This window comes from Patagioenas fasciata, chromosome 30 (assembly GCF_037038585.1).
Source record: "Patagioenas fasciata isolate bPatFas1 chromosome 30, bPatFas1.hap1, whole genome shotgun sequence".
Taxonomy (NCBI): domain Eukaryota; kingdom Metazoa; phylum Chordata; class Aves; order Columbiformes; family Columbidae; genus Patagioenas; species Patagioenas fasciata.
In genome coordinates this window covers 789,288-812,487 of record NC_092549.1, presented here as the reverse complement: position 1 = coordinate 812,487, position 23,200 = coordinate 789,288, and the positions used below count along the sequence as shown (strand labels likewise).

The 23,200-nt window shown below is 51.7% G+C and overlaps 1 protein-coding gene and 1 pseudogene across 1 annotated transcript; both read left to right on the top strand.

The window, feature by feature from the left end:
* Window positions 1–279: 279 nt before the first annotated feature.
* Window positions 280–19,561, top strand: LOC136112692 (dynein axonemal heavy chain 9-like; the record flags this gene model as incomplete). Its single annotated transcript, XM_065857487.2, has 12 exons — window positions 280–567; window positions 4,851–5,047; window positions 5,701–5,859; window positions 7,342–7,472; window positions 9,104–9,315; window positions 9,509–9,742; window positions 12,251–12,418; window positions 14,299–14,415; window positions 15,140–15,290; window positions 16,270–16,384; window positions 18,212–18,280; window positions 19,228–19,561. Coding segments are annotated over 12 exons (2,055 nt in total), but the record flags the coding sequence as incomplete, so codon positions are not given.
* Window positions 19,562–21,031: 1,470 nt separating this feature from the next.
* Window positions 21,032–23,200, top strand: part of LOC136112694 (dynein axonemal heavy chain 9-like) — a 33,581-nt pseudogene continuing 31,412 nt past the window's right edge.

Genomic DNA, 23,200 nt, shown 5'->3' with positions numbered 1-23,200 from the left:
AACCGAACCGAACCGAACCGGACCAGACCGCTGCGGGACAGTGTACGCGACTCTACGAGTCGAGCTTTTCGACCCTCGCGATCCGTGCACACGCTCGGCGAGTCCGTGTCTGGAGTTTCGGGGCTCGCGCGTGGCGTGGGGATGCGGGTTTCGTGGCGGTGTTTTTTTTTTTTTTTGGTGGGGGTTTATTTCGGCAGGGGCGGCGGGGTCGTGGTGGTGTCGTCGTGCCCCCCACCCGCATCTGCCGCCGCCGTATAATTTCACTTCGTGTTCCGGCTCAGACTGCACGGCGAGCACAAACACCCCCCCCCCCCCGCCCGCACCCCAAAGCGCGGTCTCTCCCGCCCTCGCCTTGCCCCCCGCCCCCTCCGGCCCACCCGCGGGAAGGGCCGGAGGGGGTCGGCAACTGCGCGCGCCGCGCATGCGCGCTCTCCCCGGCAACCGGCCCCCTGCCCCCCGCCAGGTGCCCAACGGTCAGTCGCTCGGAGTCAAGCCCGTCGGGCGGGCGGTCGCGGGGAGGCCAGCGCGGGAGCGTCTTGCCGATCGGCCGAGGAACCCCGCGCGCGGGTAGGCAGGGAGGCAGGCGGGCCGGGACGGGGAGACGGGGACGGGGACGCGGTGTCTCTATGCCTCCCCGGGGGGAGGCAAAGCCGCTGGCGGGGTCGGTTTCTTCTTCAGCCCGCGGCCGGGGCGGGCAGCGGGCCGAGGGACCGAGCGAGCGAGCCACCGAGGAAGAAGCGCGGGAGGCGGCAGCACGGGCAGGTGAGGGGGTTAGGCCTCCGACAGCGGGGCTGAGAAACCGCGGGACGCCCGCGTGCCCCCCCCGCCCCCGTCCACCCCCCCCCGCCGTCCACCCCCGTCCACCCCGGGCACGGAGCCGGCAGGGACGCCCCGGCTTCCCGGGGGGGAGGCGAACTCGCTGGCGGGGGGTGGGGAGGACTTGGACTACTGAATGTATTAACTGAACAAAGCACGGGGTCGTACGTGGCACAAACAGTAAACCCAGAAATGCACATACGATCATGAAGCCTATTTTCTTCCACCAGGCTCCCCCAAATAAGTTACCCCACCAATGGCTAGTAAGTACAGAATTCCACTTCTGTACTGGTACATGTGCAACGCGTTTTATCTCCTCTGCTATTTTCATTATGGCTTCCCCATCGTTATCTCTTTCCAAACAACACTCCGAAGTGTTCAGTTTCCCACAGACGCCCCCCTCTCTTCAGCTGAAAGACAATCTCACGCTCCCTGATTTTGGTACACTGCAGCTCTGGTCTGAGACAATTGTCTCGCTATGAGATTCGGTGCCTCAGCCGTCTGGTTGCTTATTATTTCAACCACTGCTTGCAACCGAATAATTTGGTTTAGCATATATATAGGGGTACGGGATCCCCAGTTTCCACCCCCCGCAGTGAATCACTCCCTGACAGCCGGGCAGGATGGGGGTCTCGGGCCCGGTCCCACTGCCCTGGGCGCTGAGCAGGCAGCAGCTGCAATAAATGGTGATGGGCAACCAAGCACTGGTGTGGTCTGAGTGGGGTTCCATGGGGCAGGATGGGAGAAAGCCCCACTGTGTTTGCTTTTTCAGGAGAAAAATAAGTGCTAAAAAGCCACTGTGGGGGTGCCCAGGTGGATCCAGTGGTATCCAGACCCCCCCCAGAGGGAGCATCCCCCAGCACCCCCAAGTCCTTCGCAGGGCTGCTCTCAGGCCCTCCATCCCCAGCTTGTGTTGATACCCGTGGTTGCCCGGGGCAGCTGCGTCTCCCAGGCGAGCTGGGTCCCGCCCCGGCCCGCCCCCGGCTCCTCGCAGTGTCCCTTCCCCCGGGCAACGCGGCTCTTCCCCGCAAACACCCGCCGGTGCCGGCCGGATGGAGCAGGCGGTGGAGCCGGTGCCCGGCGCCGAGCGGCTGTGCCGGTGCGCGGCGCGGGGGCTGGGGGTGCCGGCGGAGCGCTGGGAGCGCTGGGCAGGCGGGGAGGCGGCGGGGCCGCTGCTGCGGAGCTTCCTGGCGGGGCCGGCGGGGCCGGCGCTGCTGCTCTGGCGGGGCCCGGCCGGGGAGCTGGAGCTGGGGCCGCCCCCGCCGCCCCCCGCCGCCCGCCGCAAGGGGCTGTTCTTCCTGCGGGCCCCCGGCGCCGGCCCCGGGGAGCTGCTCTGCGGGGACCTGCCCGCCGATGCCCTGCGGCACTTTGCCGCCCTCGTGGAGGAGGTGAGGATGAGGGGCCACGGGGGCAGGCTCAACATGAGGAGAAATTTGTTTGCTGGGAGATGGCAGAGCCTGGCCCAGGCTGCCCAGGGCGGGTGTGGAGTCTCCTTCTCTGAGACATTGAAACTCGCCTGGACCCACCTGTGTGATCTGCTCTGTGACCCTGCGTGAGCAGGGCTTGGACTGGGGGATCTGCAGAGATCCCTTCAACCTAACCAGGCTGGGATCCTGTGAGGCCTGGGCAGCCCCGGAGGTGCAGAGGGAGCCCTGGCACCCATGAGTACCGGGTGCCCCTCGCACATGGCAGCGGGGAAGGTGTCCCCTCCTACAGACAGGCTCCTTGGCCTCCCTCCCTTCTCTGCTGATGCACTTGTACCCTTAACTCTGCCCTTTGCAGTACCATGGATGGCTTTAGAACTCATATAAACCACCTGAATGCTGATCCACATCAGCTCTGTCTATCAGTGGGGTCCTTGTGGGACTGATGTACCCACAGGTGCTGGAGGGGACATCTGCAGGTCACCTACTCCAAACCCCTGCTCAAGCAGGGCCATCCAGAGCCAGTTGCCCAGGGCCATGTCCAGGTAGCTCTTCATTATCTCTAAGGATGGAGACTTCACAACCTCTTTGAGCAACCTGGGCCAGTGCTCGATTACTCTCATAGTGAAAAAGTGTTTTGTGATGTTCAGGAGCCTCCTGTAGCTCAGTGTCGGGTTATCTCAGGTGGGCTGATGTTTTCTTAAAGAGATCGTCAAGAGGTTCGAGTGCTTTTGCTTTGCTGTGTTATTAGCCTGAACTAGACAATGTTGTTTCGGTTTATTCCTGATGGCTCCTCACCTGGAGAAGTCTCAGGAATGAGGCTGTAATGGGAAAGCAGAGGAGCTGCTGGATTTGAGAAGCTCTGATCATGATGTTTGGTATATTAAGATGGTGACTGATAGATTGGATTCCCAAGAGCAGGCTGCCAGACTGGTTATCCTGGTTTTGTGAGAAAACACATGATTTATACGGGGAGCTTTTGTTTTGATGAGCCCCGTGGTCTTGCGAAGTCTGCACAAACAGTGGTTTTGCATCACGGCTGGCCAATAGCATTGCAAGCACCGTCTGCTATGGGTAGATGGTGGGGTAGGAACACTTTGGCAGATCCTGTTAAATCCTGTTTTCTGAATGCCTTTGGGAGCCGGGATGGTGCGTCCCAGCTGCGTGTTTGCAGGCTTTGCTCTCCCCTGTGCAGACATGCAGTATTTCTGCAGGGAGCAGATTGTGCCTGGTTTTCATCCTATTTTCCTCTCAAGCTTCACTTGAAGGCAAAAGCAGCGGTGGTGCTGGGTCAGGCAGATGGGGTGGGTCTGCGTGAAGGTGAAAAAGGTCTTGAATTTCCTGGGGTTGGGGTCGTGTGTTCCTCTGCCCACACTTTGTCTTTATTCAGTGAGGGGTCACAGCTGGTGACCTTGTCCACTTGTTGCTTCACTCCTGCGGTGCCGAAGGGAACACACCTGCTCTGTGGGCTGGGGCTTCATCCTGAGTCCAGTTATCATTTTAACAGTCAGAAAGAAAATGAACGGCTATCATTTGCCTGGTTACAACATCACTGGCATTAGCAGTCCACATGCTTTAAGTAATAGAGACACATCTTGCTAATAATGCAGCTAAAACTGCTGAAGGTGAACTCGTCAGCACCTACCCGTGTGTTCCCTGGGGTTGTGCTCCCCCTTCCCACGGCTCCCTGGGCACGAAGGTGGCTGGTCGGGTCTTCTTCGGGTCTACAGAGCCAGCCACAGTTCCAAAGAGTCTTCAGCATCCTGGGACAGCACCATGGAGGTGCTGAGCTGCTTTATTCCGTTTCAATTTTATGTCCATTTGCAGCTATTTTTATGCCTTTAGTCACCTCCCCCCCTCCCCTACCCCCACCCTGAGTCCAGTAACACAAAGGGCTGTTGTTTGTCACTAGGGACAACCTGGCTTTGTTAGGCTGTTGCCACAGGCTGGTCCCAGTGCAGAGCCAGCCAGGATAGGTGACAGACACGGTGTTGCTGTCACAGCTCAAACAAGCCAAAAGCAGCTCAAATCTGGGCAAACCCCGACCAGCCCCACAACCCCATGCTGCCGGGTCAGTAAAAGTGCTGATAAAGGCAAAGCTCCTGTTTGGTGGGCTGCAGCTGGGACCTGGGGGACCCTCACCACCAGTGTATCCCAGGGGGTACCAGCAGACCTTCCCTTGCAGCACACTGAGCTCAGCCCAGCCCTGGCAGGCTCAAAGGGCAGCCTGACGGCTGTGCCCATGGGCAGGGACATGGGGACCAAGCACCGGGGACAGTTGTGAGGGCAAGGGACAGCAGCCCATGGGGCCATCTCCAGTTGCGGGCTTGAAAGGCTGGGAGAGCCTGGGGATGGGGCTGCTCACTTTGCCTACTGGCTTCCACCCTCCTTGGCTGCTTGGATTTGGGGAAAAGGGTGTTCTGCTGTATAAAGTGGGCCTGTAGAGATGCCCATTCATCATCAGCTGCCTCTATTTCACATGGGAACTGCTTGAGACAGCAATGAATATGGGTCTCCAGGCTTGGCCAAGCACAGACCTCAGAGCCTGGTGGCCTGTCCGTCTCCTGCTGCACTTTTTTCTCCATTGGTCTTCCGTGACTCCCGCTGTAGGTGATCGTGCCCATCCTAACGAACAAGAAGAACCATCAGGGCTGGCCACAAGTGGTGTCACAAGACATCGTGCGTCATGTCCACAACCTCAAAAGTACCATTTTCACAGTTGTTGGCCAAGTAGACGGCAAGACCTTGCTGCCTCTCCCAGCTGGCTCAGAGGGAATTGAGGACATTGATCTGGAAAATGAGAAATCGTGAGTACCACCCCAAAATAACAGGTTCTGGAAGGTCCAGAGAAGCAGATGCGTTTGTACATCAAGTTGTCATCGTGTCTGGGCTGCGTGCGTGCCCCTGTGGAACCCCAGGAGATGTGTGGGTGCAGTGGAATGAATCACTCCTCAGACAGGACGTGGTGCGGGTGGGATTTTGTGAGAAGTTAATGCTTCCAAGGCAGTGGGGTGACCTGTCCTCAGCTTCCCAGCCCACTTGGTGGTGTTTCTTGCTGAATTAAGTGAGTTAATGACTGCAGGGATGTAGAATATTTTGAGGGAGAATGGTATGGGGAGAGAGAATCTTGCTGGATGTGTGAGTCTCCAGGTCAGATCCTGAACCTGAATGGATCTGATGTGACAATGACTGGCTGTGCAGAGAGGTGGCGACTGGCTCTTCATTTCCACCATTCACTTTATGAACAGTGTTGTTGCCCACACTGCTGCAGACATTCAGCCATTTTCTCCAGAGTGTAATTCCTATATTAAACCAGTGACAAAATCTTATGGGGTTTGATTGTTTTGTGGTTTTGAAATGTGAAACCCTGTAAAATCCAGCTGCCCACACGGCCATTGGAAGTAGATCCAACTGAGCAATGCACATCAACAAAGTTAATCACGTACTCTGTTTACTACAGCATGGAACGGATAGATAAATCTCTGGTGTATGCCATGGAGTCGGCCATCATAGACTGGAGCCACCAGATCCAGGAGGCACTGAAGAAAGAGTCTTCAGAGCCTCTCCTGCAAGGCAGCAATCCGAACCCGAAGGTGGAGCTGGAGTTCTGGAAGAACAGGTACCCAGAGCAGCCTGGCCAGTGCATGGTGCCCTGTGGTGCTGGTTTTGTGTAGAGGGAGAGTGCTGGTGGTGGAGCTGCTAATTCCATGAGTTGAGAAGAACAGGCCACTTGGGGTTCATGTAGGCTTCAACTAAGGAAAATTGCTCCCGCACAGAAAATCATCATGATCTGCAAAGTGCCTGGGAGGTCACTGGGCAGCTGGCTGTGTTTTAACTTAGCCCCACCACAGGGGCTACACCTCAAGGGACTTTTTTCAGAAATGCCCTTTACAGGATCCCAGGCTGGTTGGGCTGAAGGGACCTCTGCAGATCCCCCAGTCCAAGCCCTGCTCACGCAGGGTCACAGAGCAGATCACACAGGTGGGTCCAGGCGGGTTCGAATGTCTCAGAGAAGGAGACTCCACACCCGCTCTGGGCACTCTTTCGTCACTGTTCACTAGGAGCCATCCACAGGAGTAATTGCTGATGGACACCTGCTGGGGGCTGTCTGGAAATGGTGCATCTCAGCTGGCTGCTGTTCATCTGTCAGGGCCAGAGGGGCTTTAGATGCTCAGGAGCCTGGGAGTGGTATTTCCTCCTGCCCTTTGAAAACCTTTGTGCTGTACTGGTTCAGGCTGACTCGGGGCAAAGCCCTGCTGGCTGGAGAGCTGTTGCTAATGCCTGCAGAAACACGATGGCTTTTTTTCAGCGATGTTCTGTCAGTAGCAGAGCTGCTGTCATGCTGAACTCAGCACTTTCTGTCCTGTAGGGTTTGTCTGTGCCTCATGCAGCTTTCTCCCATTTCCACAGTCCATGTGTAGCTGGAGGAAGCCCTGAATCAGGCCCAGGGGAAACAGATGATGTTGGGGGACAGCTGATGGCCCAGTGTAGGTGGGTAACATGGCCACCAGCATCCTGGTGTGCATCAAGAACAGTGTGGCCAGCAGGCCCAGGGCAATGACTGTCCCACTGTACTCAGCGCTGGGGAAGCCAAACCTCAAATCAGTTTTGGGCCCCTCAGGCCAAGAAAGACCTTGAGGTAGTGGAGTGAGTTGAGAGAAGGGAATAGAGCTGGTGAGGGGCTGGAGCACAAGTGTGATGGGAGTGGCTGAGGGACCTGGGGGGTTCAGCTGGAGAACAGGAGCTGAGGGGAGACCTTCTGATCTCTGAACTGCCTGAAAGGAGCTTGGAGCCAGGGGGGGTCGGGCTCTGCTCCCCAGGAACAAGCGCCAGGATGAGAGGAAACGGCCTCAAGTTGCGCCAGGGGAGGCTGAGGTTGGATATTAGGAAACATTTCTTCCCAGAAGGGGTTGTGAAGCATTGGAACAGGCTGCCCAGGGCAGTGGTGGAGTCACCATTCCTGGAGGGGTTGGACAGTCACAGAGATGACATTCTCAGGGACACGGGGCAGTGCCAGGGGTTAGGTTATGGTTGGACTCGATGATCTTGAGGGTCTCTTCCAACCAACTGATTCTGTGATTCTGTGTCTCGGTTGCTGTAGGTGTGATGACCTGGAATGCATTTACAACCAGCTGACAACGAGGAAGGTCAGGAACATGATGGAGCTGCTGGAGAGAGTTGAGAGCAGCTACATCCCAGCCTTCAAAACCATGCTAATGGATGTTGAGGCAGGTGAGATGCTGGGGCAACTTTACCACAGTGCTGGCTTCTGGCCTTTCTTCATGGCCTGGTGTGACTGATTTCAAGCCAAATCTTTCTAGTTTGTGAATTGAGACTGGGCTGCTTGTGCTTGAGTCTAGGCTTTTGTTTCCAGGCTGGGACAAGCTCCATCGCTGGTCTGTTGAGCCAGACTCTTGCCAAAGTTCAGGGTGAATGGGTTTGGGAATTTATTCTGCTGTAATAAAGTGTTTGCATTACTCTAACAGGACTCACCTCAACTTCCACCAGCTCCTCTGGTGTTATTATGCAGGAATGGGAGTTCAGACTAAGAGGACAGATCTTGTACCTAAGACTGCTTTGTTAGAGCGCTGCTTCTCAGGCTTTGGCCACTGCAGCCCGAATTTCCTTGCTTTGCTTTGCTTAGGGGAGTTGAGCGCAGCCCAAGGAAATATTGCAAATCCCTGTCTGTAGTGAAAAACAGTGTAGTCCTGCTGGTCTGTCCCTGCAGACCAACACAGCTGGACATCCATGTCCAACCCAGCTGCTCTCTGGCACAATGAAACCATCCAGACTGTGTTAGCTGTGCACGTGCTGGCAGAAAACACTGTTCTTCACCACTTCACGTGCAAACATTGAATCTCTTAAGGATCTGTGTCACACTCTGCATTGTGCAGTTTAAATGGGCTGGAGAAACACCCCTTATATAAGGAGCCAAGGGTTCATTGTTAAACTAATTAATACTTTAAGGGTTTAATCAAAATACAACAAATATTTGGTTTTAATCCGGCTACAGCGATACTAACCCTAATTGGATAATTTGGACTATAATTGTTAATTTCCATTACAGCGCAGTTCAGATTTGTGTGCACCTGCTTTTAAGTCTCTGCCCCTTTCCCTGGCATTGTACTGGTGTGGCTGCTGTTGGTGGATTTGCTGGGAGGGTGATGCTGATAGTGGGAGTCTCTTCTTCTTGGTCTTGGGCCTTAGGGGTTATTTTTGCATGCATTCAAGCACTTCTGTCACTTCTTGTTGGTCCACAGGTTTAATTGCACAACGATCTGGTTTTATTAATGCTTGCGCTCTGGGGTAATTCTTCAGGGTAAAACCACACAGCTGTACAGAGCTAAGCTAAAGCTTTCGACGAGTCAGACATCAGTTGCTTTACTGTTGACAGGTTTTCTATTACAGTCAGGACTAGTGGGGCCGTCGTCATCTGCCCACTGGACAAGGAGTTGCTTGAGCCAAAACTGAGCTAAAAAGGGCTCAGGCCAAGGCTGTACAGCCTGTCGTGCTGTACAGCAAGGCCATGGCTCACAGCCATGGCAGCACTGTATTTTTGGTGCTGTTGGGCAAATTCCGTGTGACTTTTTAGCAGTTGTGGACTCAGGCTCTCCACGAAGCCCTGTCCCAGCTCCCTGTCCCCTGCCATCACATCAGCTTATTTCTGTTCTGGTTACTGCCGCAGGTGAGTGATGTTCACGAGTGAGTGACCTGCAGCACACAGGTGGCTGAGGGTGCTCAGTGCTTGTCAGGACAGTTTCTTTTCCCAGGCACTTTTCCATGTGGTGAGGCCAGCACCTAGCTGGGAACCCAGCACACCGCAGCTGGGTGGTTCTTACCGCTTCTCACGTCTCTCAACACAGCTTTGACTGAAGCTCAGGACGTTCACCTGCACCTGACACCCCTCAAGCGCCGCTTGGAAGACGTAGAGAGGGTTGAGTTCAGCGAGGTGAAGCCTTTCCTGCTCCCCCTGCTCCACGTGGTGTGTTTGATCTGGGTCACCTCCAAGCACTACAACATGCCCGTGCGGATAGTGGTGCTGCTCCAGGAGATCTGCAACCTTCTCATTGAGCAGGTCTGTGGCTGTGATGCCTGTGTTTGCAGTCCCCTGTGTCCCCTCTCCCCTTCTTCCTATTGTCCTTCCCTGGAAAAGTGATTCTTTAGGCAACATTTAACTTAATAAACAGGTTCAAATGTGTTCAACACAAGAAGTCCTTGTTTTCCATGATGGCAGAAGTGACCTCTCAGGTGTGATTTTGCTCTTCCAGGCCCTGGTGTACCTGTCTCCAGAAGACCTTCTGAAAGGGGACATGGAGGAGAGCCTGGGCAAGGTGCGAATGGTGCTCGGTATCCTGAACATGTTCAAAGAGGCATTTGAGGAGAGAAGGGAAAAACTGCACATGTATTATGAACCAGGCCAAGAAGTGAGGGAGTGGGACTTCAGCTCCACGATGGTGTTTGCGAGGCTGGACACCTTCCTGAAGAGACTGGAGATGGTGGAGGTGAGACTCTGGTCTTGAAAAACATTGCAAACCGTCAGGAGAACTCTGTAGCCAGGAGATCACTTGCTGGCATCTTTCCTTTCTATAGCTTCACCTGATACCAGGGAATGGGGCCACTCTTTTGCTGTTAGGTCTCCTGTTACAGCGAGTCTAAGACTGTGTTTTACTATGTCCTGCTCAGTGCATATGTAAGCTGGTCAGGTTGATAGGTGTGTTTTTTGCTCTCAGGAGTCCCGTTGGACTCCTTGCTCCTGTTGGGGCAAGAAAAGGAGGATTACTGGAGGTGTGGTTTGCACAGCTGTAAATAAAGCAATGTAATCTCCCAGGTCTCCTGGTGCCATCAGAGACAGATTTAGGTTATGGTTGGACTCAGTGATCTTAAGGGTCTCTTCCAACTGAAATGGTTCTATGATTCTATGACACCCTAGAGCTGGGTCCTGCCTGTCTTGGAGAGGCCAGATGGCAGGATCCCCTTGGCTGTGCCACGTGGGCCTGGGGAGGAGCAGGGACACGTTCCTCACCAGGTTGTCCCTTCGCATCCTCATAGTCCATCAAACTGGGGTGCTGTGGCTCAGGGGTGTCCCTGTTTGCCAGATCTGTCACCTGAGGCAGGGACATTGGGGTGTCATCCCTGAGCTCCCAGTGTGGCCAAGGGCTCCTTGAGCCACAGGAGATGTTCTGCAGAGAGCAGGTCTGAGTGTGAATGTGGGAGCTCCCTATGCTCTCCTTACCACATGGCTGTGTCTGGAGACCACAGACATACAGACACCATATGTACCTGTTATACAGACACTGTATATACCTCTTATACAGATACTGTATGTACCTCTTGTACAGACCTTGCATGTACCTGTTATCTCTCACGTGGCTAACCACACACATTCATCTGCTCTCCACACACATCCCAAATGAATTTCTTTGTTGATTGTTGCTGCGTTCTCAGTGTGTAGGGTTGGATGGCCAGTGTACAGGTTGCTGGTGTTTGCAGTTTTACTGCTTTAAATGTGCCATATACTTTTATGTGTTCCTTAATTAACTATGTTGAAAACTGTCATGACTGGTGCCTATTTTAAAAGTATTCATAATGATGGTTTCCAGTAGGGTTTGATGTGAAATAAACCAAATTATGCTGGTCAGTGTAGAGAGGAATATAAATAGACACAGGAATAACTGCAGGTTATCATGAGGACAGTGTTGGTGACAGGTTTACTGGGACCCTGTAAAGGCTCTGGGGCACTGACTGCTGGGATTCCATGGATGCCATGGGCACACTGTGGATATGGGCTGCAGACAAAAGCCAGTGGGGAGGTTTTGAGCTGGGGCACTGTGCGTTTTGACCAGTGTCTGTTTCCTCCTTCCGTGGCTGTCCCACACTCCAGGGACAGTAGAAGCTGCAGTATCTGGAGTCAGAGGGAGAGCCTGCGGAGTGAGCTGTAAAACAATAATTAAAAGCATAGTGCACACCAGCCTGTTAATGAGGAAAACTGCTGCATCTCTCTCCGTCTCAATTTCCCCTCATCACTTCATTTCAAGCAACCTTGCAAGACAAAGCAAGGGACAACTGGTATTTCCACATTATTTTTTTGCCTTACTAGGTATTTGTTCAAGCGGATGTGCTGGTGTGTCGAAGTGAATATGAATGCATATGTGCATTTGTTTTCGAATTTTCATAAAAGCTGCAGTTACACTGGTGCATGGGTAGCCCATGAGCACGTGAAGAGGGAAGGATCCCTTTCCTTTGGTTCGTTGCACTGTTTCATATTACGTGTCTGTGGTAAAACCTGCTGCCCTGCTCGGGTGGCCCCAGGACAAGTGCAAGCAGAGAGTGGCCACCAGTACATTCCTGTGCACATTTCTCCTGGTCCTCTGAGACAATGGATGTTCAACCAGCCCTTACTTGGCCCTACCTAGGGAGACAGATGAGGTGGGATGGCAGCAGAGCTGCCCAGTGCTGCCACCACCACTGGGGGAGCGGGACATTTTCCCAAGAGGTGACACTGCCAGGCTGCAGAGGATGGGAAGGGAAGGGAAGGACCCGTGTGCCACCTCAGCAGAGAGGGCCAGCGGGGCAGGTGCTGCAACACCCACTTGGACACGTGGAGGTTTGACTGCGCAGGAGCTTTGGACAGTTTGGGTACCTGTAAATATTAGAAATCTGTCCTTGGTTAATACCTATAAAATTGGGATTCTTAGCTATGCTGGATGACATATAAGAGTCTCATATCCTGCTTTGGATCTGTCCTTTAAATACACTTAAAAGCGATTTTACAGTTGTCATGGTATTTCTAGTGGCTGCAGCAGGTCTCACTGGGCAGGGACGTGTTATGAGCAGCCACTGATGCTCAGGACAGGCAGATCAGGCTCCCCCCTTCCCATCCCTGCCACCCAGCCTGAGCACCAGCGCTGTGCTTGGGAAGGTCCCTCAGCAAGTGCAACTCTGTCGTGACAACTGTTGTCATCTTCTTTTGTCAACATCATGACCTGTGTCTCCCTCCGTTGACTTTGAAGGATCTCCTGGCAACTTCCTTGGACTTGATGAAGCTGGAGAAAATTGAATTCAGTGGGATTAAAGGGAAGACCCTGGGCCAGCAGGTCCTGGACATGTATGAGGAATTCCAGGAGGCATACAAGGTGTTTTCAGAGCGAACCTATGACTGTCTTGACCTGACCAACACGGTAGGTGGGACCAGTTTGCGGGAACATCAGGAACATGTGCATGTTTCCAAAGCAGCAGTTTCCTGCTATCTTCTTCCCAGCTCTTTCCTCCTTTCATTATGATCTGATCTGGTACTGGAGGGAACAGGGAGCCGCTGGCCTTTCCTGCAGAGATTTGGGACTTCTTGCACGTCTATATCTAACATATCTTGCTAGATCAGCACCTTAGATCAGTGCAGCTGGGAAACTGGGATTTCCATGAGTTATGCACAAGCTTTTGCTGTACATGGTGCTTGCTGAGGTATAAGAGCTATACCAACACCCACATCTCTTTGCTTTCCTGCTCTTGGTATTTACCATGTTTCCCCAAAAATAAGACCTACCCCAAAAACAAGCTATAGCATGATTTTTCAGGATGCTTGAAATATGAACCCTATTCAAAAAATTAGCCCTAGTTACAGTTCATAAAAAAGTCAATATAAATAGGGTCCAGGCAGCTATACATGTAAAAAAGTAAGCATCTTTTGCAGCAAAAATTAATATAAGACTCTGTCTTAGTTTTGGAAAAACAAGGTAGTTTGCCTGATGAGGGCCAACTCAGATCATCTCTGGGATGTGTTCGCTCCTGCCTAGATGAACACATGGCATCTGGGGCTCTCAGAATTCAAGGATGCTCTATTTTATTATCAGTAGTGCTTTAATTAAAGGAATATTCCCAGCCCTCTGGGACCTGCCTGGTGTGGGGATGGGTGGCTCGTGCTTTGCTTCCTGCAGCTCCCAGTACATCTCTGCAGGGGGTGGCACGTCCCCAGTGTTTCTTGCTGGAAAGCTGCTTGCTCCATAGCACCCCTCCTTCAGCAGGGCAGGCACAGAGGAGAGGTGACAGTGGCTCTGCAGGAGGTGGCTTGGGTTTGGTGACCCCATGGCCATTTGTGTGACTCTGAGTCATGTTTGTTCTTTCAGTGCTCTAGTTTTGCACCCTCTGCCACTGCTGGAGCCGTTTTTTTTAGCTAAAACATGGCATCTGGATCTGCTGGAGCTCAGCAGTAGCAATAGTAAAAGCTATTTCCTTGCACTTTGTCCTTTGGAAAAGAGACACATGACCTCATTTTTAGTGGTTTTGTCCAAGCTAGAACAGAAGGACTGTCACGGACTGTCAAGTTCAGTCTTTGATTTGGACTCTTTTACGTGTAGGAAAACAAATATAGATGTTACTCTTGAAGTTCAAAGGATTTATTACAATTGAAGCAAGAAAAGCAGTGCAAGAAGATGATGGAAATTACAGAAACCCAGTACTGTTGAGTTTGAAAAGGACCTCTGGAGATCACCCAGTCCACCTTCCCTGCTCAAAGCAGGCTCAGCTAGAGCAGGACTGTGACTGGTCAGGTGAAATATCTCCAAGATTACCTATGTCCAAGTGTGGAGACTCCACAGCCTCTCTGGGCAACCTGTGCGAGTGTTTTGAAACTGCCTCACTCACAACCAGCTCACCATGGAACCACAGGCTTGTTTTGACTTGAAAGTAGGTTGGATTTGGGACTCAGCAGGTGCATCCGTGGGTTTTCTGGATGATGGTGTGGTCTTCAGGCCAAGTGGTGGGGGAGAGGGTGTGGAAATAGTCCATCTTGCCTGTAGGCTGAAGATAGTGCCATGTGGGCTGTGGAAAGCCCTCAGGACCAAAGGGTCCCTCCCAGAGAAAGGGCCAACATCTCAGCCATGGGACAGCACAGAAATGTTCTCAAGCTTCGTGAGGACTTTGCCACGTTGCGATGGCTGAAGATTGGCCAGAGGAGTGGCTTAGTTCACGGTGAATAAGAGAGGGCATCTCTGGATCGAGGAGTTACAGGTACCTTCCTAGTGCCATCTTGCAGCCTCACAGCTTGTGTTTTGCCTTTGTGCAGGACTTTGAGCAGGATGCCTTTGGTTTCCAGCAGAAAGTAGAAGACATGGACCGTCGGCTGGGCACCATTTTCATCCAGGCTTTTGATGACGCCTCCAACTTGGACCACGCCTTCAAGGTTTGTTTATCGCTCCCTTGCTCTTCCCTAAAAGGGAAATCAGGGCACCCGGCTCGGTGAGAATCACGCTGAGGAGACCAGGCGGTGCTGGAGCCACAGGCACATGGGGCTGGTGTTTGCTGGTGGGACAGTGGGACTTGTAGCTTTTGGGCTGCTCTTGGTTTGGGATGCTCAGGCTGGTGGGTCCCTCACAAAGCTTTTGGATGCCAGGAGATATATTTGTGTCTCTCTCTGCAAGTTGGGGGAAATCATGCTTTTTCTAGGATTTCCTGGTGAGAATTGATATTGTTAGTATCAATTTGTTAATATTATTAATACATGGGTCTGTTTCAGTTTTGGAAACAGGTTTTCTAGAAACAAAGCTGGTTTATTTATCAATTAATCTATCTTGCAGAAATAATAAATGGTATTTTTTTAAAAAAATCAATATAAGCATTTGTAGAAAAGCCTTTAGCAAGTGACAGTGTTTATCTTTGTAAGTTTTTTGAAAAAAATAGAAAATCTTGAAGCATTTGAAGAACAACAGTTGGAATGTGGTCCAACCCCAGAGAAAGTCGGAGAGGCCCCGTAACAAAGGGAGCAAATTTCCTTTTTCCAAAGTGCCCATCGGTGCGGACAGTATTGAAGCCTCTGGGCTGGGGAGGAAGGTCCCAGCTGATCTCTCTGCAGGAGTCGGGGTTGTAAATTTTTCCCCTCTTCTTTTCCTGCGTGTTCACCCCAACAGCTGCTGGACATGTTCGGGAGCCTTTTGGAGCGACCGGTAGTCGCTGCAGATGCTGCTGGCAAATACTCCGTCCTCATCAGCATGTTCAGCAGGGCCCTGGACCACGCCAGGCTGATCTACTCCCGGCACATCCAGGCAGAGCTGAAGCTCGGTAGGTAGAACGTGCTGAGTAAAATGGGTTTTGCAGGGAGTTTGATTGAGATTAATTTGGGGGGGAAATGATTTATTTTTCTAAGGAACCCAAAACTTTACAAATTGCAGATGTTTTCAGCCTCTGTAGCTCCTAGTGGCAATGGAAATGCCTGGGAAAGCTCTGTTCTTAGTATTAAAGCGAATAATTGGTTAGGAGTAAAAATACCCTTTTTCAAATGTGTATGCATGATATGTGACTGGGAATGGAGACACATGCTGAGCTTTTCTCCCAGCGAGGCTGTGACAGGAGGTTTCTCTCCACATTTGTGTGCTGCCTCCAACACCCCATGGGACCTGCAAACCCACTCATGTGCTCCTCAGAATGAATTTATTTTGTTTCCCTTACAATGCTTAAAATGCAAAGTATGCGAGTGGGACTTTGTAACCAAGGGTTTAATCAGCCTTTTCCAAGTTTATTATTCCCCGTGACTGTTGGCACAGGGGGGAATGGGTGGATTTCTATCAGATTATGAGGATTCAAGTGTGTCATTTTGAACAATAACCTATTTACTTGCCTCAGAAAGATCATACTGGAACGAGACAAGTCCTGGACTGGAGAGAATCATGGAGAGAATCATTTGCTGTGAATTTGTGGTTATTGTTCTGTGGCTGTTAGATAAGACGGACAGAAGTAACTCCTGGTCAGAAATCCCTATGTCAGTGTTTGTGAGGGGCGGGGAATGTGTCCCAGGCAAGGGACACCTCACATCAGCTCAGGTTTGGACATAGTCTGGGCTTCTCGTTCGATCTCAGCTCCTTATTCAAGATCCAGAGGCACTTGCCTTGGTCACAGACCTACATCAGTGTGGCAGATGTTGGATTTAAGGAAGGAAGCTGGGAAATCAGAGCAGTTTTCTGCAAATGCGGTTCTGTTGTTGCATCTTTGGGGTTACAAGTGCAGTGTTCAGTCAAATGCTGTTCCAATGTGCCCTCCCCAGGATCCCCCCCTGTGCACAAGAACATGCCGCCGGTGGCTGGAGCGCTGCGCTGGGCGCAGGAGCTGCGAGCGCGAATCCAGGTGCCGTTTGATCACTTCAGGCACATCCCACATCTGTGCGTGTCTGTTCCAGCTAAGTTGCTTTATGACCACCTTGCTATCTTCTCTGTAATCAATCTGATTTTCTTTCTGTGGTGAACATTATCCCATGGTTATAGCTGAAATAATTCTTAGTCAAAGAGGTGTGAAGTGGTTGCACTGGTGCTTTTCAGCTTCCTTGTGATCATTATTTTTTTTAAGAAACTCATTAACTGGATTTGTTTTGAAGCGATTAAGAGGCACAGTGGGCTATTCAGCTTTCAGACATAGTTCCCGGGTTGCAATTGAAAGAGGTATCAGAACCTTTCCTGCTGCAATCCCACTCAGCATGTTCTCCAGGACCTCCTCAGCTGCAAGTCCTGGTTCTGGCATCATCCAAACTGTGAATAGCAGAGAAGTGCTGGGCTGGACTCAGCTGAGATGGATCGATGGAGCTGGGTTTGCATGTTGGGGAGCAGACGAGCATTTTGTTGGGCAGAAGAAAACTTTCTCAGCGTTAAACAAAGGAGCCATCTCCCAAGATCAAGGAAAGAAACCAATGCTGGTATATTTATCACCCAAATGCTTGTTATAACGGATGGTGTCAGGGAAGTATGGCCTCATACTCACAGCTGGCACCACGTGAGACAACATTTAAGAGCTCTGTAAGCAAGGCAGTGTTGGACTTATGACAACTGAGGATGTTCCAGGGACTGCACCTGGTAGCTCACAGGAATGGCTTCACGTGTGCTGGTCAGGATTCTGTGTAAATGGATCCACTTTTTTAATGTACTTGACCAAAATAACTTGACCGTCACTGTACCATGTTTGTAACCTTCTCTCACTGTATCTTGCCATTAAGTGTCTTTAAGTGCACAGTTATTCTGCAGCAGCAAAGACATTGGTGCAATGAAACAAACTCTTGGGCTGTTCCCAGCACAGAGCCCAAGTTATCATGTCTGATTTGAACCTAAATGGCAAATTTTTGTCCACCATGAAGGACCCAGATCTGCATTTCACACTGATTTTCTGTCCTCTGTTTAGAGTAGTTAATAACATGCTCTGCAACGGTGGTGACATGATGCTGTTGAAAGGGAAAAAGGATTAAAAAGGAGAAACAAAAGTGGTTTTGCTGGGATTTACTTGGATTTGCTCAGAGGACTTGTTTACTTCCAGCAGGTTTCTCAGCACTTGCCCAGCGGTGACTGCTCAGGCGCTCCTTTTTTCCAGCTTTTGGTTAAGTTAATTCAAGTTTTGTCAATATGTCCTCCAAAATCAACAACCATCTTGAGGAAAACTTGGATACTGTAGATTAAACAGTGGGGAAAAGACAGCATGATAAGAATTCCTCTGGCCTGCTGTTCCCTGGGCTGTACAGCCCTGGCAGCGTGGCCAGGGCTCTGCCTCCCGCACTCTGGGACACCTTTGCTCTTCGGTTTGAGGGGCATGAATTGGGCACCGCCAAGAGCTTCATCTGCCGGGAGCCACACTCTGCTTCTTTCTGTGCCTCTTTGACCTCAGAAAGTGGTGGCTGGTGAGCAGAGGTTGCCCTGCTCTGTGCAAACACCGGAGCATTGAGTATGTTACGGAGACCAGTGTTCCTCCAGCAGCTCTGGGCCCTTGTTCTTCCCCCAGGACGTGGTTCTCATTTGCCAGTTGCCATGCAAACACCCGCAAAAGGGCGCACTGGGGCTTGGAGAGCTTTTGTGCAGTGAAATGGTTTTGGGCGATACGGTGGGGTTGGAATGTAAGATCCCCAGCCAGGCTCTGCCTGCAAGGTGGTGGGTGGTTTTGGGAAGGGGTAAATAGAGACTGCAGCCTCACAGGGCTAAATGTAACGCTGAGCTTGTCTGTTGTGCCACCAGCTGCTTGGACTCTGCTGAAGGAAGAAGGGTGATAGAGAAGTATGAAGAAATGATCCAGCTGCTCGACAGGTAAGTGGTGGCTCAGGCACGACTGTAACTATATGAAAAAAAGCCAAACCTTATAGAATCATAGAATTGTTTTGGTTGGAAGAGACCCTCATGTCCATCCATTAACACAACCCTGGCACTGCCCCGTGTCCCTGAGAACCTCGTCTCCACGTCTGTCCACCCCTCCAGGGATGATGACTCCACCACTGCCCTCGCAGCCTGTTCCAATGCCCGACAGCCCTTTGGGGAAGAAATGTTTCCTAATATCCAGTCTGAACCTCCCCTGGTGCAACTTGAGGCCATTTCCTTCTCCTTCTCTAAACCACCTTTCAGCACATTTGCAAGCCCAGGGCCTGAGAATGTCTCTTTCTAAGCCAGAAGGAGTTTTGTGATGAGAGAGGAGGAGGAATCCTTTGCTACACACCACAGTCTTTCTGTGATATCTTGAAATGAGGAGTTTGCATGGGAGGGACAGGGGCTGTGCAGCCCAGCAGAAATGTTGGAACGAGATTCTTTTGGATGTAGGAGATGCTGTGGTAGAAAACCTGAGCTGACCAGAAGTCTCAATCCACTTGTGCCCATTCACAGTGTACTTACCGTGGCTGTAATGTGTGTATTCCACAAGTGGGAGTGGGATTCGTTGCACCTCACTTAATATCTTAATGTTTGATGCTAAAACTGAACTGATTGCTCTGAGCTTTTGAATGTTTGTCCCCAAATTTGAATCCTCTGCTAAGAATGGTACTTGGGGGATCTTTGTTTTCCTGACTTGATGCTGTCACTGGTTTTCAGGTGTTTGTCTTTGAAGCCAAGATCTTTATGGAGGTGGTGTGGGTGGGTTTTAAATAGTCCTTGATGTTCTTCAGCCCTCAGAAGTGGACTTGGCTTTTATTTGGTTATATGTCTTGGTGTGCGGGCTTGGCAGCTACGTGGTGGATGTTTTAATTTGTTTGTTTGTTTTTCGGCAGGTATCAGGAGAAGCTCTATGCAGACTGGTCCCAGACAGTCTCTGAAAAATCACAGTACAACCTTACTCAACCGCTTATCCGGCGAGATCCAGAAACCAAACTGATCACAGTTACTTTTGATCCCCAGGTAAGAACTAGCTTTCCTGTCTGCTGGAGGGCACGTCTCCAAGCTGTGCCCCACCGTGCATGGCAAGTCTGGTGGGATCGCTACTAGATCTGTTCTGCTGAGGTCCCTGGAGCATCTGTTATGGGTGACATGAATTAACCATCCCCTTTGTGGGCTCTGTCTCCTGGTAAAATATCAGGATTACAGTTTAAGCAGCGCAGATTGTAATTAAAGCCAGAAAGTCTGTGAGTAGCCAGATGTTAACTGGTGTCAACATCTCCAGAGCAGGTTGGTTTGACGCTGGTGTGGGGAGCGTAGGAGCATCATCCTACAGACGTGGGTTCGTGTTATGTTTACCTGAAATCTGAGCTTCCTGAAAGGGTATAAAAATCCCAGGAAAGGTTTGTTTTGTTACTTCAGTGTTGTGGCTGTTGGATTTCCTTAATTGTGGTGCAGGAGGCTTCCAGTAGGTCTCTGTTCCCTAGGGCTGCCCTCTCCAGCACAGGGAGGCCTGACCATCCCCCTGCCCAAAGCAGAGGCAGGGTCCAAGCCAGCAGAGTGCAGAGGTGGATTCAAAGGTTCTGGGGCCTGATGAGAGCTGGGGCCTCTCAAATGTGAAATGCCATTTGCTGCGGAGGTGCTGAATCTCAGGGGCCTGGGAAAACATCAAACACTTCCCCCTTTCCCTGGGACTTGCTGCTGTTAGAGAAAAGTGTTGAGGTTCCAGAGCTCATTCCAGCTTGGCTCTCAGACAAAGGATTTGTCCAGCTCCTTGGAATCTCCTTGCTAAGGTGGGAAGCAAATGGCCCCAGGGGATGTTTTCCACCCTTCACCCTGGTGCCAGGGTTTGGAGCCTGTGACGTGCTGAGCATGTTCTCAGCTCCAGTCTCTGAGTGCTTCTGCGCTGCTCTCAGCTTTCCGTACTGAGGACTGCCTCATGTCCTCAGGTGCCTGCTTAGCAGCCCCTTCATGCCCTTCAGAGCAGATAGGAGCACCTCATTTTGCCTAAAGGGAGGATGTGTTTGCAACCCTTCAACATTAAAGAATCTTCCAGAGCTCACCTTCCATGGAGGAGAGGGAAAGAGGGTAAGACATCCTTGACACCATGGTGGGGATGTCTCAGACATTCCAGTGCATAAAAGGGAGGGGAGTTTGGTTCTATCTCACTTGGCCTCCTGCTCCCTCAATCCCCTGCTTTTCCCTTCCTCCCATCCCATCCTCTTCCATCCACCTCCTCAAACTGCTCCCTTCACCCTTCTGCGCTCCGTCTTTCTTTCCTCTTCTTGTCATTGTGGACATAGTCACTTTAGTATTGTAGATACTCCTCACCCCTGCCATTGCCCATACAATATACTGAATTTCTGTCACCCAGCCAAAATGTGCCGTTTCAGGAGCATTTTCCCTCTCACAAGCCACTAAACTGAGCAAAGATTTTTTTTTTTTGTCTTAGAAGTGATATATTGCGTTGGAAGACCTTGCTGCTCCGTTTGTTGCAGGGACTCACTTCTACTTGGGTTTATAGTTTAATAACCCACTCAATCCCGTTCCATCACAACTCAAAGATGCTTTTGGTTGTGCCTCCTCCTGCAGGCACAGTATTGCTGAAAGACTGTATTGATGAGGATAGCTGAGAAGACCAGAGATCATCATGGCTTTTAGAGGCTGCACAGGGTTTGCTGGCTGGGTAGTTAACAGAGCTATATGTCTTTGATTGGGAAGCAAATCAGAGGCAAAGATCAATGGGAGGGAGATGGTCTGGACTAGGAGGTGTCCAGGCCCTTCTCAGAGCGTGCTGCTTTGTGAATAAAACAGCAGGAACCCCCTAAGATCCCCAGAATTGACGGGAGGGTGTCTACCAGGTGAATGGGGAGGATTGTCTCACATTCAGCTCTCTGCCTTGTTTCTGCAGCTGGTGTCGGTGCTGAGGGAGCTGAGCTACCTGTCTGGCAGCCGCCTGGGAGCCATCCCACCCACGGCAGCAGAAATCTATTCCTCCAAGGAGTCATACCGGCAGCTGGCGGCCAACTTGGAGCTGATGGTGAACAGATACAACAAGGTCCTGAAGACAGTCCTGGAGGTCGAATACCCTCTCATACAGGAGCAGCTGTGGGATATTAACTTGAAGCTGAAGAAGGCAGAAGAAACACTCAACTGGAAGATGGAGGGTGAGCTAGCTCTGTGTTAGGGCAAAAGAGGCCGTACAGGATTTCACAGAATCCCAGACTGGTGAGGGCTGAAGAGACCTCTGGAGATCTCCCAGTCCAACCCCCCTGCTCACGCAGGGTCACAGAGCAGATCACACAGGTGGGTCCAGGCGGGTTTCAATGTCTCAGAGAAGGAGACTCCACACCCGCTCTGGGCAGCCTGGGCCAGGCTCTGGCACCTCCCAGCAAACAAGTTTCTGCTCATGTTCAGATGGAGCCTCCTGTGTTTCAGTCTGTGCCCGTTGCCCCTCACCCTGGTGCTGGGCACCACTGAACAGAGTCTGGTCCATCCTCTGACAGCCACCCTGAGATATTGATCCCATTGATCAGATCCCTCTCAGCTTCTCTTCTCCAGCTCAACAGCCCCAGCTCTCTCAGCCTTTCCTCAGAAGAAAAATGCTCTAGACCCCTCAGCATCTTGGTAGCCACCGCTGGGCTCTCCCCAGTAATTCCTTGTCCTTCTTAAACTGGGGTGCCCAGAACTGGACACACCACTCAGATGGGGCCTCACGAGTGCAGAGCAGAGGGGGAGGATTCACCTCCCTCGACCTGCTGGCCACACTCCTACTCACGCAGCCCAGGTACCATCAACCTTCTTGGCCACAGGGCACATTGCTCATGGTTAACCTGCTCACTTGGGTCTCATCAGATTCCTCCCATGTCCCCAGCCTCCATCACCTGGTTCCCAGTGACAGTTCACAGCAGGGCAGGGGACTCTCCAGCAGAGCCAGCACTGGGGAGACAAAGGGCAGCCCCCAGCCTGCCTGCTCCTTCCCATCTTACCTTGATCTGCTTGGGCTGGGGACAGGATCCTGATCCCTTCAGCTTCCCTCTGGGCTTTTGGGGAAGAGAGGCTGCCCTGTAAGCAGTGATGCTGAGGAAACGGCAAGATTGGGGTTTGTGAGAGCTGGCAAGGCTGGGGTTGAAGAGTCTGCTCCCTGCCCGTGCCAGCCCAAGTGACCCACTGTGTGGTCATGTCCCTGTGTCCCCAAGGCACTGCTTTCTCCCTGAGTTGTGCAGGGACTGGGACCCCTTGGCCCAGCCATCTGGCTTGGGACAGACTTCTCCCGGTGGGGGCCAGGGCCACCTCGTTATCCTTTCCAGCCAGATGAAATACTGTGGTTAGTGGTGAGGTTTGTGCACCGTGACTTTGGGATGATTTAACCAGTGTTCTTGCTTGATCAGTTTTAACTGCAAAGCAGAATGGAGGAAGACAATTTGTTTCCTCTTGGTGAAAGCAAACTGCTCGCTGTTGGAATATATATTTCTGTCATCAGGCTTGTGGTATGAACAGGAACAAGTGTCCTCCCTTGGGAACTTGCAAAGCAGAATTCCTCATGCTGAAAAACTCTTTCTCCATTGCACAACAAAGATGAAGGGACTTTCCTGCAGATGAAGTTCCCTGAATCTAAATGCAGCCCTCGCTGGTACCTTGGGCTGTCACAGCCTGTGTTTGTGGGGCTGTGGGTCCCTGCTCTAGTGACAGTGGCAGGAACACTCAGCCTGTTGTCCTTGTTCTCTCTCTGGTAGCAGATTAAATCTGGGTACGGGAAAGGGGGAAGTGTCAGACGTCCCCACGGTGCTGGTGCTCCTGGCAGAAAACAGAGGCTGCAGCTGTACCATGGATTGTTGGGGTAGGAGGGAGCTAGAAGTGACTCTTTTG